Source organism: Mesitornis unicolor, unplaced genomic scaffold, assembly GCF_000695765.1.
Source record: "Mesitornis unicolor isolate BGI_N332 unplaced genomic scaffold, ASM69576v1 scaffold13776, whole genome shotgun sequence".
Taxonomy (NCBI): domain Eukaryota; kingdom Metazoa; phylum Chordata; class Aves; order Mesitornithiformes; family Mesitornithidae; genus Mesitornis; species Mesitornis unicolor.
In genome coordinates, this window is record NW_010191765.1 from 15,500 (window position 1) to 31,265 (window position 15,766).

General features: G+C 37.9%; 1 protein-coding gene across 1 annotated transcript in view; it reads right to left on the minus strand.

Moving 5' to 3' along the window:
• Window positions 1-15,331, minus strand: part of CEP192 (centrosomal protein 192kDa) — a gene marked incomplete at its 3' end in the record, with an annotated part of 30,002 nt that extends 14,671 nt beyond the window's left edge. Inside the window, exons 1-12 of the mRNA XM_010186853.1 lie at window positions 15,165-15,331; window positions 14,238-14,360; window positions 13,082-13,236; window positions 10,933-10,979; window positions 10,251-10,380; window positions 7,498-7,649; window positions 4,964-5,104; window positions 4,379-4,715; window positions 3,897-4,037; window positions 1,751-1,815; window positions 1,481-1,672; window positions 422-539 (exon numbers count right to left, since the gene is read on the minus strand). Of these exons, the coding sequence (XP_010185155.1) occupies window positions 422-539; window positions 1,481-1,672; window positions 1,751-1,815; window positions 3,897-4,037; window positions 4,379-4,715; window positions 4,964-5,104; window positions 7,498-7,649; window positions 10,251-10,380; window positions 10,933-10,979; window positions 13,082-13,236; window positions 14,238-14,360; window positions 15,165-15,331 (1,768 nt within the window). The remainder of the gene's footprint in view (window positions 1-421; window positions 540-1,480; window positions 1,673-1,750; window positions 1,816-3,896; window positions 4,038-4,378; window positions 4,716-4,963; window positions 5,105-7,497; window positions 7,650-10,250; window positions 10,381-10,932; window positions 10,980-13,081; window positions 13,237-14,237; window positions 14,361-15,164) is intronic.
• Between the last annotated feature and the right edge of the window lie 435 nt (window positions 15,332-15,766).

The window sequence follows — 15,766 nt, forward strand, 5'->3', positions numbered from 1 at the left end:
CCTATATCCTTTATACCTGCACGAACAAATAGATCAATTTCCTGTTGGTTTGCTTTTGGTTTTGGTTGGTTGGTTTTTGGCAACATATTTACACAGCTTTTTCAAACAGAAAACTCTGAACAAACTTTAATTATTACAAGACATTCTGGTAGCTATCTAAAAGCTGGAAATGCTGAAATATCCAAGACAATTTAGGGTAGTACTTGGTATTAGAATATTTTCTTCTGAGTGTTTAGGTTCTGTGCTCTTCCTGGGGGAAGGGGGAGTGAGGGAGCTACTCACAACAGAAAAGATATTTGGTGAATGAAAACTGTAGGCCTTCTATCACAGATTATTCTTAATCTTTAACAGCTATACACAAGTAATTCTTAACTACTGTTATAATCGCTGTCTAGAGCTGATCTTTCTGTTCTGTCATTACCTGGGAATACCTCAGACAACTGCAAAGTCTCTTGGTCACCTCCTGATGAATCAGACTGCATTAGCAAAGCAACAGGTTGCCTTTTCTTTGGAGATGTAATGTAGTAACCAAAGGATGGCTGTAAAAAAAAAGTACCCCAGAATACAGAATTAGTAAATTCAGTAATCAATAAACAGAGCTTGCAAAGCAGTTTCAGCCACCCATCAGTGCCTCTCCAGTTGTTTGGCTCTCATAGCACTGAGAAATAACATATGCCTCCTAGCACTGCAAAAGCCTAATCCAACTACATATACTTTTAATATATACATTAAAAAAACAACTAACAACTTATTTATATCAGTGAGACAAAAGAAAGTACATACATACTCATCATGCTCTGCCACCCAGTCTCTGAATGCACCAGGAGAGAACACACATACCCTGTCAATTCACCAGGACACAACTGAACTACACAAGCACATTTAACTTCTTCCTCCCACTGTACACACTTTCCCACATCTGTTATTTTTGTTTGCAACACAGATAAGACACTGTCTACTAACAACAGATAAGACAAGAGACAGGTATCAGACAGATGCAAGAAGCATACAGAAGTATGTTCGTAAGTCAGAGTCTAGATTACTACATTTTTAGTGGCATTTGGCATTTGTCCAGATAGCACATCAACTATCAACAGCCATTCAAAGATACCCTCACTGTGCAAATACCCCTGTCTGAGCAGCATCCCATTCAACTATTATGTGGATCATTTGCTTGGACCTCCTCCATGTACCCTCTATATGGTGTACTTTTCTCTCTCTATTCCTACATATAATTAGTTCCTGACAAAAAAGGTGAAGATCAAGATTCATCAATAACACCAGCCAGCCCTTCACATCAGAAATTCCAAGCGGGAAACAAAAGCCATACCTGCCACACGTAGAGAATTACATTCACAAGAGAACTTAGAAAAGTAGTTCTCGAAAAGAACAAGTTACAATATAAATACACAAAAGTAGTGCTAGCTGTTGTTGCTCTTGTCCTTTCCTTATGTCTTAGTATTAACATTAAGATACATACCCGTTTCACATCACTTCCTCCACCAAGACAACCGAGAGCTTCAGACCTCTGACCAAAGAACTCCCCCAAAGACAGACGTAAATAACTGGCATCTTTATCAAGATCAGGTGTTCTCAGCAGAATGCAGCTGTTGGCAGATTTCCATGCAGCATCTTCCGATTCAGATGCATTTAGAACATCTATTTTTCCCACCTGCAGAAAAAGATTTCAAAAGTTTTAACTTGCAAATTATTAGCAAACTGTTCTGTTACAATTGAGATCATTAGTTACCTGCACAAGTTTGTGTGCTTTCTCAAATTCTTCCTGGTCTTGTGCAATCATAGCTGCTGCTTCAGCTTAAAACCAAAGAGAACATTTATTAATATAAGGCATAAGTTATTAAGTGTTGTCATCACTATTTTGCATCATTAAACTAAATGTCGAGGGACAGATACTACAATATATAATTCTATATCTGAGGTAGTTTGGAACACACTAGGTCTTATTCCATCCCATTATGGTGATAAAAGTTTGTATGAGATTTGTTTAAAAAGAGTATTCCTTGGATCTTTAGGAACCAAAGTAAAATCACCATTTAGCTAGCTTAGTGGTGAATAAAAAAAACCTCTCTTATCCTTAAACCTAAACCAAACAATGACTTTTCATATATTATGCTACCCATACTTAGCTAGAATTGAGCATCACATAGCTACTTCCAAATAAACTTTTACTACATTTAGTTTTTTAAAATTTCATCAAGGTGGTACCCGTGAATTGGACCAGAAGAAAAAGCGTGGTATGTACCAGTTCATTAAATACCTGTGCAAATTAACCAGCCAAATAAGTCAATACTCCTTCTAAATTCAAATGCTTCCATTATTTTCACAATTACCATTTAGAAAACAATGAACACTTAAAGTCTCTGCACCAAAATGATGTGAAAAACTGCTTATCGAAAGATACTGCTCTACCACCTTATTTCAATGTTAATGTATCATTAAGCCCATCAAAATTTATAAAATAAGTAGCCTTGTACACACACAGCATCCCCTGTCATAGAGGACAAGTGAAGGAATAAGTCAAGAGCAGACACAACCTTGTGCAGTGAACTCAGTTGTTGTTCATAAAACTACTTATGGGAAGTCGCAACACCTACTCTGAGGAAAGGAACAGTTTGGATACATCTTTATTGAGCAATCCAACTGCATTTCCTAAAGGCAACCTAGCACTATCAAGGACACATTGTTATATCCAGCTGAACTCTTAAGTCAATATTCCTTAATCCTCTGCATAAGCCATACAGTGCTCCGAGGACTTCCTGAAGCACCAAACTCCGTCAAGTGAGCAGTCCCGTGTTATTCTGCACAAGAATGCACTGCCCGCACAGTTTGCTGACAGAGATAGACATCTCATAAATGAGTCTCAAAAGCATGAGATGTCACATTTCCTTTCTGTCCCTACAAATAAAATCTCTCCACTGCCAAACATCACACTTGAGCACTGCAGACAGACAGGCAAACTAGTAGGCAGAAAAACACTAACCACGTGGAATCTACAAATGCATGTCTTCTACCATGTGAATGCTTAAGCAAATCAGCTTGAAAGTCCATCAGGTGAAAAAAAGCTAAACAGCCTTGGAAAAATTTACAACAGTCAAATATTCTAATCGCTCAACAACCCAAGTCTGAGATGCAGGAAAAGCTCTGAAATATCCTGGTATTTGAAAAATAATGGAGGAGCTTTTCCTTACTGACATAGTAGATAGAGACTGCATAGGTATTATTCAAGCCTGTATGACAAACATACAATTCTCATGAAGATCAGTCTGAGATAGCTTAAAGATAAATAACTAAGTAAACAGAGGTTCAAAAAGCCTGGAATTTGTTAGAACATAACAGTCCAGTAAAGCAAATAAGCTCCAATGTTTTTCAGTACCAGTAACATTTTTCAACATCAAGACATTCCCATGGGGTTCACAAAAAAAGAAATCACCAGCCAGTGAATTCAGCAGCTCTTTTCATATTCCAGTTGACTTTGCAGTAATTTTTTGTTTACAATTACTTCCTGCCTTATAACCAACACGCAATACAGAATGACTACTGTTTCCTCTTCTTGAAAGACAGTATAAACAACTAAAGTTCCAAGGAAAAGATTGTGTAAGTGACAGCTACAGGAGTGACTTATGCTCATACAATAGATACCAGTGACAAGTTAGAAAGCTTTTTGAAACAAGAAACTCTTTATGGGAAGAGTAGGAAACATGTAAAGAAGCTTTTAACTATAACTAATGATAGTATCATTATAGGCTACTATCAACATCAGCTTTCAAATCATTTGTAGTATCTAAAGCCTGGAGGCTTTGCATCACCAAATACTGATTTGTTGAAGAGAAAAAAAAGTTTACTTAACACTATTGCAGATGAAAAAGATTACATACATCCAGTAATGAACTCCTCATTTATTTTATCATCTTCAGACAGATTTAAATCTTGTTCTTCATCAAATGAAGTATAATATGCAAGATCAGTCACCCATTTCCCGTCTTCATTTTGATAGACAATGCTGTGTGGTAAGTCACCTGAAAGATATATCAAAAGTTACATTGTTGTTCAAAATAAAAAGGAACATGGGGAAGTCTCTGAAGTTTAGAATAAGGACTTAAAAAAAAAATTGCGGCTCAAGTTCTAGCAACTGCAAGCTTAAACTAGTTTCATCACCAACTAAAAAACAGCTAAGTGCAATATACAACAGTCAATATTTTTTAAAACAAAATAAATCAAAATTTATTCATGCTACATTGGCTTTTACTACCAACTTGCACAACTAAAGAAAAATGCATAGCTTACAATTTCATTTCTTTTTCCATGCAACAGAGTCTGGTCACAACTGTACAGATGGGTTATATCTAAAGCAACCTACCTTTGTCTGTTGTAGCTGAACTTATGTTTTCACAGCTGTCTGCAGCTGGAGACAGGTAAGTACCAGCAAGAACAGCTTCATGTTCAGTTGCATCTGTCCGAGGTGCATTTGCACTAAGAAGAAGTTTAGGAGTGCTGTAGTGTCCCAAAAATCCTCTTGATGCATGTGGCACTTCTGCATCAGAAGCAGCCTGACACTCAGAGGACTGTATTTCTTGCTTTGGTAGGACATGTGAGACATCAGCTTTATGGTCGCCCATGCGCTGAAGATACAGTGAACCTAACCGCAACTCAGCAGCAGTGCGGGTATCTACCGCATCTCCAGTAGTCATGGATTTCTTAAAAAAACAATCATTTTAAAAGTGTCAGAAATGCAGTCATTAACTATTTGTGCTTATAGTTCTAGGTACAAAATAGTCCAAGTTAACTAGGTTTGAAAAACATACCTGAAAACAAAGTGGTGTTATTAGTATTTTGTAAAGAAAGTTTGGGTTGTTAGTTCAATCTCAAAGTCTTCAAACGCACTGCCAATGCACTACAGTCTTACTTTAAATGGTAAACAGAGATTTAAATGAAAATTTCATACCATTTGCTGTACTGCTCTGGGCAGCATTTCTCCTTGCACAGGACATCCAGTTACCACTTGATTTTGTGAATCTTCATCACTAGCATTTCCAGAGTCTACTCCTGTCACAGCCTGGTAAGTGTCAGGAACCTGGAAGTTTTCCTTTAAAAGAAAACACAAAATTAAGATTGAAGTTACACTAGAACAGATATACCAAAGGAAAAAAAATACCACAATACGACAGTTAATTTTACAATGTTAAAAAATTCTCTAGTAAAAAGATTATCATACTTTGTCCACTCATGTGCCACTCCCGGAGGCATCTCCAGCTGCTAGCACTACCACCAAGGACAACAGCTCCTGACTATGCCAGTCCATGCATCTGCCTCCAAGGGCATACACAGCAAGAAGATGGAGGATCTTTTTGCATTTCTATTACATCCTTTCACTCCCTTTAACAAGGGCACCACAATACTCCTCCTTCTGGTTGTCCCACTGCTGGATGAGGACTCAAAATCTATTGTACCTACCCCCAGTTGTCTATCTACAATGCCAGTAGAACAGAAACACCTTACTCAAGTAGAGAAGACATAAGGTCAGAGAGTAGAACTGTGTTATTCTCACTCTTCAACCAACCACCTATTCCATTCTTCACATACAGCTGTAGATCAGTAACTGGCAGCCTATGCAGACTGCTTTTACAGGGTTAATCACTTCCCACAGCTTGGAAACTCTGATGTCAGTTGGGAAATTTCTGACATTGCAGAAGCTACTGTTCATTTACCTGCTTAAATCAATCACTTTCCCACCCTGGTCAAGCATGTGTCCATCATTGCAAAGCCAAGAAAATGGAAAGGCATTTAATCCCTGGCACTCTGTAGCGGAGATAACTGCTTCTCAAAGACAAACCACAAGCCAGCCCATTGCTGCTCTATACTTACCTTTCACTCATGGACCACTTAAGAGACTTATTTACTCTCCTAGAAACTGTGATTACTCTGTGATACTATACACACTTAATAAAGCCTTGGACACTGCCATTGAAGGTAATAAACCAGTGATCAAAAAGATTTTGTAAACTAGTTGTATGATAGAAAATAAGTACAATAATGTTACCTTAATAGTTACAGAAACAAAAAATAAAAGATTCTTTTGTCAGTAGCGAATTAAAGTTCTTTTCAATAAGTTTAATCAGTGTCTTAAAAGAAAACGCCATTCTGTTCTTTGAATTTTGTTGCAGTTAAAACTGTAACTGTAATTAAGAATAGCAACAAGTTAAAACTACTGAAAGTAATTCTGTCACAGAACCGTCAGCTCAAACTTATGCAGTTCCTACACAGGCAATAGGCCCATCTCCTGGATCAAAAGATGGCTTTAGTTTCAGTTCAGCTGGCCAGCTTGCTGGGGCTGGAAGGGACAGGGAAAAACAAGCATTTCATGGGTATTAGCTTTTATTTTATCTTTCACCAAAAATTCTTTGTATTCAGAGGCTGGTAATGAAAATTAAAAACATGCCATCACAAGATGGTATCAGCAGAGGCTTCTGCTTAGTTATCAACGATATAACTTCCCTTAGTGGACTTGAGAGGACCCCAAATGCTTATCTACAAACATCTTAGCATTTCTGACACTAGAAATCACCTCTAGGAAGCTGAGAGGGGAAGCAAGGTGTATAAGAAACATTCTCAACTTAAGCATTCAAGAGAACATCTCAGAGGTAAGTTCAGACCAGCATAAACAATCCAAAACTCAAAGTAATTTTTACTTCTGTAATAAGGATTAAGAAATGCAGTATTAAGCAGTCCAGCAAAAAAGTATTTCCATCTTTAGGAAATGCTACTGATGCTTTATTAGTTATTACAGGATTTCTGAGGATAAGACTCCATCACCCCAGAGAAAGGACAGAAATCCAGTCTTAGGAGTAGTTTGGGGGTTTGGTTTTGGGGCTTTCCCAGCCCCCCACCTTAGCAAGCTCACGTAACAACCTGACTGCACAAGGTTCTCTACTAGAGCTGCTGATCAGCAGAAAGAAGGTAGCTATGGACAGGACAAACAGAACTGAGGAGCAGGGTTAGAGAGAGGTGGAAAACCTGAATTCAGACTTGAATAAAGATGACACCATAATAGGAACTCTTCTGCTTCCTGACAAATGCCTTCTGGGACAGCCAGCTACTCATCTAATTCCAACTTAACTCATAAACAGCAACATCTTCCATAACAAACAGATGAATCAGCTCCTAGCTCTGCACTACAAGGAAGAGGAAAATAAATACAAAAATAGCTACCTAACTTCTTTCCTTTCCGCCCCCCACAAGGAAAACCTTGCAGAAGGAACAGAAAAAGTCAGAAGCCCACTCAAACAGCTTTGTTCCTAGTTTAGAACTGTATTTGCTATCTTTAAATTTAAAAAGAATCCTGTACAGGCTACCTGTTGGGAAGTATTTGGGTTTGTCAGGAAAGAAATAAAACCTACTTCACCCTGGCAGATAACCCTCAATGATGCTACTGTGCTTAAGGGCCATTGGGCATGCTGAGCTTTAAACCTTTAAACCTACTTGAAAGCCATTTTCAGAAAGCTTCAGTGCTGTACAGCATTCTGTGAGTTTCTGTATGTTGGTATCTCCTCTTGTCATTTCTGGTTCTATCAGCTGCTCAAAATAGGCTTCTAGTTGGTTATCAAGGAACTCTTCATCATCAATATCATCATCTATGGAAACAGAAGAAAATATCCTATTCACCTTTCATGGACAATTTATATCACCTGACATACTATCAATGCAACTCCATCATTTTTCATATATTAAGTCTCACAATACACTCACACAGAGCAGAATTTTTCTGGTTTTCCCTTAAAATAACTGGGCCACCGAAACATGTAATCGTCTTACTCCATGACTAGTGATATACAGTAAGACAAGATGACTAGAAACTAGTATGTTAAATCCCAGGCTATCAAGTGATTTCTCTTCCTTCACGTGATCTATACACCGTCAAATTCCAACTAGCAAATTGCATACATACTCGTAAATAAAAAGTAAAATTTATGTAAGATTTTTCAAACTGCACAGAAAGTGGCTGAAGCATAGTTCTGTATTTCAGTGGCAAAAAAATGTTAAGTGCTATTACTAAGAACTATTTGCCAAGTGAGAAGTTTTCCAAGACAATTTTTCTTGTTTTGCAGCTGTTTTTTGTTTAATTTGTGGGGGGCTGGAGTAGAGGAGAATTTCCAGGGCTTTTGCTTGTTTCTCTTTAAAGACCATCAGTCAGCCTTTTAGGGCATGGTTAAATGCACTCTTAAAACTATTGTAAAACATACTTCAAAAATAATTTTAACATCTTTACTTTTTATTCTATCATTTCCAGGAAACAGCATCCTGTTTGTGTCTTTCCTTATTAAAAAAGTATACTCAAATAGGCCCTGCATTTATAAACTCACAACTATATTTTGTTTTCCACAAGAAAAGAAATGTCTATTTTCAGGTTGCTGATGATGGTTTAAGAATTCTCCAGCAATTTCACCTTTGTAGGATATTTCAGTTCTTCTGCCCAAAAAGTTAACTGTGAAGAATCATCTCAATATTTCTTTCTGACAAAGAAATCTACACAATGTCAAGAATGTACAGAACACATATGTATTATATATAATATAATATATATATATACACACACCAGACATGTCTTCCTTACTTATAGGAATATTCAGCTGCCAAATTTACACTGAGTACAGAATTACATGACAAAAATTAGTACACTGCACACCGACCAGAAAAAATAAAAAGATCAGTTAGCTTCACCAGTACTGGAATCCTGAACAAACAATTATTTCCAGCTAAAGACTAGCAGCTCCTTAAGAAGGCAGTTAAAAGTAATTCCATCCCCTTGGGTAGAAAAAAGTAGTATTTTTACTAAGCAAACTATTAACTTCATTTTTATATGCTTAAAGCACAAGTGAAGTTATGCAACAGAAAGAACAAGACTTCAAAAGACAGTCATGACCTCTGTAGATTTAACAGGGAGAAATCCAGTAACCCTACTTGAAAGCAGGGCTGCTTGATCTCAAGACAGTAAACCTACTCATCACTCTGCCTTCCCCATTCTTGGTGCATCTGAGGACACAGAATCACAGAATTATTATGGTTGGAAAAGATCTTTAAGATCATCAAGTCCAACCATTAACTAACTCTACCGTGCTCACTTCTAAACCATGTCCCCGAGCACCATATTTAGGTGGCTTTTAAATACATCTAAGGATGGTGATTCCACCACTCCCCTGGGCAGCCTGTGCCAGTCTTTGATAACCCTTTCAGTCTAAAAGTTTTTCCTAACATCTAACCTAAAACCTCCCCTGGTGTAACTTAACGCCATTTCCTCTTGTTCTATCAGTTGTAACTTGTAAGAAGAGAGTCCCACTCACCTTACTACAACCTGCTTTCAGGTAGTTGCAGAGAGCAATTAGGTCTCCCCTCAGCCTCCCTTTCTTCAGGCTGAACAATCCCGAGTCCCTCAGCCACTAATCATAAGACTTATTCTCAAGACCCTTCACCAGCTTTGTAGCCCTTCTTTGGACCCTCTCCAGCACCTCAATGTCTTATACTGTGACACCTAAAACTGAACACAGTACTCAAGGTGCAGCCTCACCAGTGCTGAGTACAGTGGGACAATCACTTTTCTAGTCCTGCTGCCCACACTATTCCTGATGCATAATCTGTCATCCTTCACGTTATATGCAAAGTCAACTGCATTAATAAAGAAAAGCATGTTTATCCTTCAGCAGCAGCCACTGGAAGGGCACAGAAATTTCAAAAGTCTGGTTTTGTTATGCAGAACTCAAGCTCTCACTTTTATCCCTGCAAGTAAACTGAACTTCCAACTTGGGTGCCACCGTGCATGCATGGCATCTAAAGAGAACTGAAACTCAGGTAAAAGTTAATTCTATCCGCATGTACATGTTCTTCATCATAAAACTTTCTCTCTATTAAACTAAACTGAAACTGTAGCTAGGGTTACAACTTTATGAAATGAATGTCCACATTTCTACCTGTATTTCTGATTCACACTGAGGACTGTTTAATTTTTTAGATTAAACTTCCAACTGTTATTTTCTCTGACAAATTCCATAGCCACATACAATTTTTAAACAGTTTCACAATGAACACACTAATATTAATTTAATATTCCTAATAGTAATTTTGACTAAGAGTAATCCTGTATTTAATACTTCAGTAAAACAATGCCTTTCTTCTCCAGTATGAAATAACATTGTGTCAGAAGTCTAGACAAAACTACCCAGAGTTACAAAAACACTTACCAGTGGAATCTTCTGAGCTTGTAAGAGACGAGAGCTTCTCATTTTCCAGAAAACTTGAAAGGCTATTGCTAAGATGATCACTTGAGATTTCACCTTCTATCAGCTTTTCAGAAGGTTCAGATGGACCAACCTGTGAAAAACACCCATACAGAAATGTTTCTAGGACTACCTAGCTACTGTATACATTCAGTTAAACAATTAATGAGGTTAATAATACTCCAAAACTCCTCCCCTCTTTTTTTTCCTACTTGTCCCAGTAAACACTCTAGGTTTGACAATATCAACTATCAGGTTGATATTGTCTACTCCAAAAGGATTCCAAAAAGTTCTTCAAAAGGCTTTTCACTAAACTAAACTACAGTTGGGATAAAATGCAAGGTTCTTACACAGATAAAGAACTACAAGACAGCAGAGGCTAGGAGCGAACAACAAGTTTTACAATTGAGAAAGATCAAGTAGAGTCAAGTTCCCATGGTACTAATTATGTGAAGTGATCAGCAAAAAGGAGGCAAGGTGAGACATGACACAATCAGCACGCTAGCACCATTACAAACTTAAAGGATACACAACATAAGACAATAAACATAGTTCAGTTCCCTCCCTCTTCCTCTCTCACAGTTAAGTCTAGTACAAGATTAATATCATAAATTTTTAATTTCACTATATTTAGAAAAGCTTTCACCTTGTTACTCTTACTGTCTGGAAGAAGACATATTCCAGTTGACAAATCTGGAACAAGAGAATATAATGTAATCAGTATTTTATTATGTTCTTATATTATACTACTAAATGCTAACCATGCTATAAGCTAGCAGAGCAGCCTCCTGAAGGTCTTGGCGTACACCCTAAAAATAACCCTGAAACATACACATTATCACAATACCAAAGTTTCTATGTTTGACTAACAATTAACAAAAGTATCTGGGAGTAATTAAAAAGGCACAGCTTTATCAAGGCAGTGCAAAAAAGTAAGGATGAGCATTAGCAGAAGTAGGAACAAGTGTTTTGTTCCACCCTTGCATTTCATCTACTGGGCCAATTCTTTTTTTGGCTCACCTGTAAGCAGCTTCCACTTGTCTTTGTTATATCCACCTATAATCCAATTCCAAGTCCCACAAAACAGAGAACACTTCAGACAAGCAGATAGAGATTTTAGCAAAACAGGTTCCTAATTCTTATAATAACAGATGGGAAGAAAAGGCAATTTCTGGACTAGAATTCTAAACCTTGCATCCCAATTAAATTATTATGAAGAATTAACTAAATATGGTCAGGCACCAAACACTAGGCCATCCCGGTTTTCCAAAGCATCATGGTTTTTGATGCCAGTTACTGCCACTTCCTCAAGACTACAATAATAAGTGACTGAAGTCAATACTTCACTGTTAGAAGTGTGTTTTATAAGGGCCCATTAATATTACAAATCATCATACTGCCTAGCTGAACATGTTCTCTAGTAAATTATTACTACTTGCCTCATGAAAACCTACACACATAACCAGATAGAGTTTAGAAAAGGGTATAAGACAAAAAGTATATATTTACTGAGAACAGTTACTGAATTTTGAGGAGTGAGCAGAATATAATCACAGGACTGGCATCAGCAAAAAACCCTAACTAGTTTAATATCAATAGCCACATTTTTTAAATAAGTTACAGATCATTATGTTTCTGGAGTATGGAGTATTCCACTACTATTCACACATCAAAAAAGCATAGTTTTCACAGGAAGTATTTCAAACTACTTTTTCATGCATCATTTCACTAGAAAAGTAGGTTTCCAGCTTCTATAACTGCAGTTAAAGATCACCTATTACAGGTTAGAATATGGCAAAAAAAAAGACATTTTAACATTAGTTAAAATATAATCTCATAGATTTACACCTAGTGAAAGAGAAGGGGTAGAAAACAACTTACATACACTTTGTACACAAGTTAAGTTCCTGAAATTAATTCACATTCTTCCCACCATTCCAATTATGTTTTTTTATTTTAGCAAATATTATTTCAATCAGCTTCCTGTCTAGCTTTGCACTTTAAGGAGAAATTTAAGAACACTATGTTCCGGGCTCCATCAAAAGCAGCACAGCCAGCAGGTTGAGGGAGGTGATTCTGCCCTCTACTCTGCTCTCGTAAGACCCCACCTGGAATACTGCTTCCAGCTCTGGGGCCCACAACATAAGGAGGACATTGAGCTGTTGGAGGGGGTCCAGAGGAGGGCCACAAAGATGATCAGAGGGCTGAAGCACCTTTCCTACGAGGACCGGCTGAGAGAGTTGGGGTTGTTCAGCCTGGAGAAGAGAAGGCTCCGGGGGGACCTTACTGCAGCCTTCCAGCTCCTGAAGGGGTTCTACAGGAAAGCTGGGCAGGGTCTCTTTGTAAGGGAGATAGTATAGGACAAGGGGGAATGGTTTTAAACTGGAAGAGGGTAGATTTAGACTGGATATTAGGAAGAAATTCATTACTGTGAGGGTGGTGAGACACTGGCACAGGTTGCCCAGGGAAGCTGTGGATGTCCCCTCCCTGGAAGCGTCCAAGGCCAGGTTGGACGGGGCTTTGGGCATCCTGGTCTGGTGGGAGGTGTCCCTGCCCATGGCAGGGGGCTTGGACTGGATGAGCTTTAAGGTCCCTTCCAACCTAAACCATGCTATGATTCTATGTCAACCACAAGTTCTCTCTGTTTTCAGTTTGTTCAAAACAAATATACTCTTTTTCAAAACTCATTTACACTATATGCCACAAAACAGTGAAAGGGTCAAGAGAAGACATCTATAGCATAAAAGGTTAATTACACTGAGAATAGGAATACAATTTTTCTCAAATTTTAATACCTTTCATTCGTTCATGTGGCAATACCTCAAGTAAGGTATCTTGACTGCGATCTGAGTGCTCAATGACATTCTGCTCTTGCTCTCCATACACTGAGTGGGATTCTTTCAAGATAACAGAAGTTGGCTGAGGTTCTTTAACTTCCGTAGCAACTTCCCTAGAAAGAGCATTATACATCAGCATGCCTTTTGTAACATTAAATTAGAGACTAAATCATAAAGAACATTACTTACTGAAATTCCATATAGTTCTGCTACATAACAGCTTTTATAGCTCTGTGAGAAAGTCATTTTTCACTTCTGGTTTCACAGATTTCACACAGGCAAATAAGGTAACCATAGAAGATGCTAAAATTTCCACATTGAGTGAACTGAACCATACTTTTGCTTTAATATTTTAGATACATAAATATAACCAACATTTTAAAGTCTAAAATGCCATTATTCCATGTCTTCTACTTTTTACTTGAGTGCAGTCAAGACGCTGACTCCCTCTCAAATCCTGTATTTTTTTTTTCATAGGGACATGGAAACTGATGTTCCTTTCTGCATGCAAACTGCATGATACTTATTTGGAACAGATTTAAATCAGCACAAGCTATTATTCACACACACGACATGAACAAGAAACATCAGCCTAATTCTAGATTATGTAATGTAAACTATGTAAATACAAGCCAGATTCAAATAAGTCAATTAATTAATCACCCTTAGGAAATTTTTAATTAGTGTGACAACAAAACAAAACATCGCAGTTTAAAAACAAAACAAAACACACTTCCAAAGATTCATTCTTGTCATGTACATGAAGTCTAATTAGTCAATTAAACAGCAAAACACTGTTCACATAGTGCTGTACAGGCTATGTGGTAGCGTTGCAGGGAATGCTTCCACATAGCCTGCCACTATCCCTCTCCGGAAAACATGGAGGAGCTCTGTTTTAGTAGGAAAAGCTACCCAGACAGCCAAATACTGTAGGGTAACAGGCACAGCTGAGTACTTTCCAGCCATTACCATCAAAAGGCAGAAGGTGCTGTTGAGACGGACAACTCAGTTCTGCAGTATTCCATAATTAACCTATAGTACATTTAAATCTACACACATAGCATACTGGTATCTGCATTTTAGGACAGAATTTGATTTTAACTATCTCACTTACATGTCATCACAAAAGCTGAGAGCAAACCTTCTCACTGGCTCAGGACCTGACTGACTACTGTGAGAAGATCCTGATGGAGGTGAATGTTGCCCTTCTAAATAGGATGCACAGATATCAGAAAGCCTGTGAAGGTGGGGAGGAAAAACACACAATCATTCTCATATGCATCTCTCCTGTTTTCCAAAGAACTGGGAAAAAAAATAAAATCTCGATGAGCACTCAACTCCTGTAAGTGCAATTATTTGAATATTTTAGCATTCTTTAAACAAACAGTATTTACAGGTACACATATGTATCCAGAATGATCCTCTCCAGTCTTCTGCCACTCTTTAGAGAAATACCATATTACCATGTTTAGTGGCTAGTACTGTCCCATTTGAAACACACACTTCTAGAAAGACACTACAAGTCTGATCTTACTTCTTGTTAAGTCACAGGACAGCACTAAGCAAAGGCTTCTGTTACTCTTTGCTCTGCTCCTCACTGAACAAATCATTATAAATTGTGTTAAATTTTAATTGACACCCATAACAGCAGCTCTTACACTACCCTTTCTAAATTGTAGCAGATTCAGGAAAGCTAAATGAATAGTTAATAGAGTTAAGACAACACACACAGAAATATATTATTCTCTGCATAACTTCAATATTGAGTATACTAAGCTGACAAGTCAAGTTAAAAGAAACTTTATTGTTATCAGTCTAAAAACTAAACTACTCTTCTAAAGGGTAATTTTAATAAAAAGTACGAGTTCTGAATGTAACGCAGATATTTCACTGCTAATACAATCAGTCCTTTGTTTTCTAATGAGCATGCTACTGAGTAGTAAATAGTTTTATCATCTACCAAATTTTCCCTCTCCAAAATTAAATGTTTCAAACCAGTCAACTGCTTTTTATATTAAGTGCTATTAACTGATAGGCTCACCTGTTGTCACAGGCCATTTTACTCCTGGCAACAGTTGAAGCTGCAACAGGTAAGCCAGGATTTGAGGAAATAGTAACATTTTCAAAAACGACACTTGCACTGCTGCTTAACGAATGGCCCAAGAAGCTTGGAAAGGTCTCATCTGCAATGCCTCTGAAGTCTTCCATCTCCCTGCACAAGTTGCTTAATAGACCACTCTGCCTGGCAACACGATCAGCCCTGGTCCAGCAGCATCTGAAAGCAGGAACAATACAACTACACAGTCACACAAATCACAGTAATGCTGTCAAAAATATGTTGTTTATACATCACAGTAAATATTCTTTGGCAATCCTTTTTTGGTTTTTTAGCAAAAACCTTATCCACAAACGTGCTTAAAAATTCTTTCCAGTCCCATCCCTCCCCCACCCCCCAAGTCTTTTGGGGGCCACAGTAGTTTCACAGTCTTCTCTGGCTTTCTAAAAAGCACAGCACTCCTACAAGTTGGAGCACCAACGCTGTAAGCCTTGCCAATCTATATTTAGCCTGTAAAGCTGCTTGGACAGTGACAGCCTTCCTCCATTTCCCCAGCAGCGAGCACCTGGGGAGCTACAAACTCCGTG